Source organism: Dama dama, chromosome 1 (assembly GCF_033118175.1).
Source record: "Dama dama isolate Ldn47 chromosome 1, ASM3311817v1, whole genome shotgun sequence".
Taxonomy (NCBI): Eukaryota; Metazoa; Chordata; class Mammalia; order Artiodactyla; family Cervidae; genus Dama; species Dama dama.
The window spans coordinates 78229914-78232473 of NC_083681.1; the positions used below are offsets into that span (position 1 = coordinate 78229914).

At 39.1% G+C, this 2560-nt stretch overlaps 1 protein-coding gene across 1 annotated transcript; it reads left to right on the forward strand.

The window, feature by feature from the left end:
* On the forward strand, positions 1-957 carry LOC133067327 (olfactory receptor 5M5-like). The gene has a single exon (XM_061158486.1). It carries the CDS (start codon positions 1-3, stop codon positions 955-957), a length of 957 nt encoding a protein of 318 aa, XP_061014469.1.
* Positions 958-2560: the final 1603 nt, after the last annotated feature.

Below are 2560 nucleotides of genomic sequence, written 5' to 3' on the forward strand. Positions count from 1 at the left end.
ATGCTGGCACCTAAGAAAATGGGCAGAGGAAATTCCACCTTGGTGACTGAATTTGTCCTCTTGGGATTAACAAATCGTCCAGATCTTCAGCCCATCCTCTTTGTGCTGTTCCTGGGGATCTATCTGATCATCGCGGGAGGGAATCTTGGGATATTGCTATTGATCAGGATAGATTCGCGCCTCCACACCCCTATGTACTTTTTTCTTGCCAGTTTGTCCTGCTTGGATTTGTGCTATTCCACTAACGTGACTCCCAAGATGTTGGTGAACTTCTTATCAGAGAAAAAAACCATTTCCTACACTGCTTGTTTAATCCAGTGTTATTTTTTCATTGCCATGGTGATTACTGAATATTGCATGCTAGCTGTGATGGCTTATGACAGGTACATGGCCACCTGTAATCCTTTGATTTATAGCAGCAAGATGTCCAAAGGGGTCTGCATTTGCCTGATTGCTGGTTCATATACCTACGGGTTCCTTAGTGGCCTGATGGAAACCATGTGGACATACCGCTTGACCTTCTGTGGCTCCAATGTCATTAATCACTTCTATTGTGCTGACCCACCCCTCATTCGACTCTCCTGCTCTGACACTTACATTAAGGAGACATCCATGTTTGTGGTGGCTGGATTTAACCTCTCCAACTCTTTTCTCGTAATCCTCATCTCCTACATGTTCATTCTCACTGCCATCCTGAGGATGCACTCTGCTGAAGGCAGGCGCAAAGCTTTTTCCACCTGTGGGTCCCATCTGGCGGCAGTGACTGTGTTTTATGGGACCCTATTCTGTATGTATGTTACACCTCCCACAGACCAGTCAGTGGAGCAGTCCAAAATCATTGCTGTTTTCTACACCTTTGTAAGCCCTATGTTGAACCCCATCATTTATAGTTTGAGGAACAAGGATGTGACACAAGCCTTTCAGAAACTGATTAGAAGAAAGTTACCTTTGAACTAAAATTGCAATGTCTTTTTCTTTACATATTAAATAAAAGTTATATTTATGGGAACTGGATCCAAGTTTTAGAGCATTCCTGAAATGTCAATTTTAAATCCATGATGAAAAGCTATAAGCTATGACAGACTAGTTAAAGACTCAGCTTATAATTTCACATGTGACACATGAGTGCATTGTGTGTAAAGTGAGTGAAGTCACTCATTCATGTCTGACTGTTCATGACCCCATGGACTGTAGCCCACCAGTCTCCTCTATCCATGGGATTTTTCAGGCAAGAATACTAGAGTGGGTTGCCATTTCCTTCTCCAGGGGATCTTCCTGACTCAGAGATTGAACCTGGGTCTCTTGCATTGCAGGCAGAGTCTTTACCGTCTGAGCCACCAGGAAATCGTGTCAAAGGCTGGGCATTATATTTGTAGGTATTTCACTTTTACGTTTATATCTGAATATATATACATTAATTTTATATTAAAAAGTTATACATTCTCAGTAAAACGTTTAATATCTAAAATAATATAAAGTAAAATATTCCCTTCTCTTTGCCCCACTCTGATCTTCCATTCTCACTTCTTAAATTTACCATTGTTAACAACTCTTTATATTTCCAGAATATTTGTCTATATCCACAAATCAATGTATGGCATGGCCATGTATAAAAAACCACTAATAACACATGTTGACTATGGTGAGCTAAGTTTTAGTAGTTTATAATTTTGCGGTACTTACCATTCAGGTGCTTTGAACACATGGTTGAGAAAATGTGATCACAGCTGCTGATAAGACTTGCTGTTAACTCAGGGGGACAATGCATGATGGCACCCTCTTGTCCATGACTGACATCCGTTTATTTTTCTCCACCTGTGACAGTCATTTTCAAAAAGACATTTTCCTCCTTAGGCCATAATGGGAAGTAAAAATTTCCAAACAATTTATTTTTATGTATTAACTCCTGAAACAAAGAATGGTTCATACAAAGATTGAGGGTTTGCCTCTGGAGGAATTGTACGATCTCTAGAGTTTATCAACGTCATTCCAGCCGCCTATGGTTTTCACGCTTTCTCTCCTCTCTAATCTATTTTTTCAGGATGTGGCAGATATTTTCTGTCAATGCCATAGTTCAAGCTTTACCCACAATTGTCCTTTGTCACAACCAATTCTTATATATCCAACTTGACAATTAATTATGGTGAATTACCTGTAAGTATTTTAATGTTAAAGATGCAAATATTAATACTAGTTGAAGTTCCGTACCCCAGGCAAAGTTGATGAATGTTTAGTGGGTATCTACAATGAGCCAAGAACTGCTTCGTGTACCAGTGAAACTGCAAGAAACACTAGCGTTGCACAGTTTTATGAAACCGTAAAGATACAAGTCAAAAAAATTTTGCTAAGTGCTATAATAAAGAAATAATAAATAAAGAAAATGAAAGGACTGATGCTATAGAAGAAAGAATCCATTTATTCTGAGTAAATTGCAGTGAGTCTTATAATTGCACAAAACAGGAACTTGTTCATCTTTTGTACACCTGTCAAAATGTACCCATAAGTCCCAGTTCAGTATTATGTCACACCAGGCAGGGTCTGAACAAAATCAGTGTCGGAT

Coding starts and splice junctions, on each gene's coding strand:
- LOC133067327 (XM_061158486.1), top strand. CDS start 1: ATGCTGGCACCTAAGAAAATGGGCAGAGGAAATTCCACCTTGGTGACT.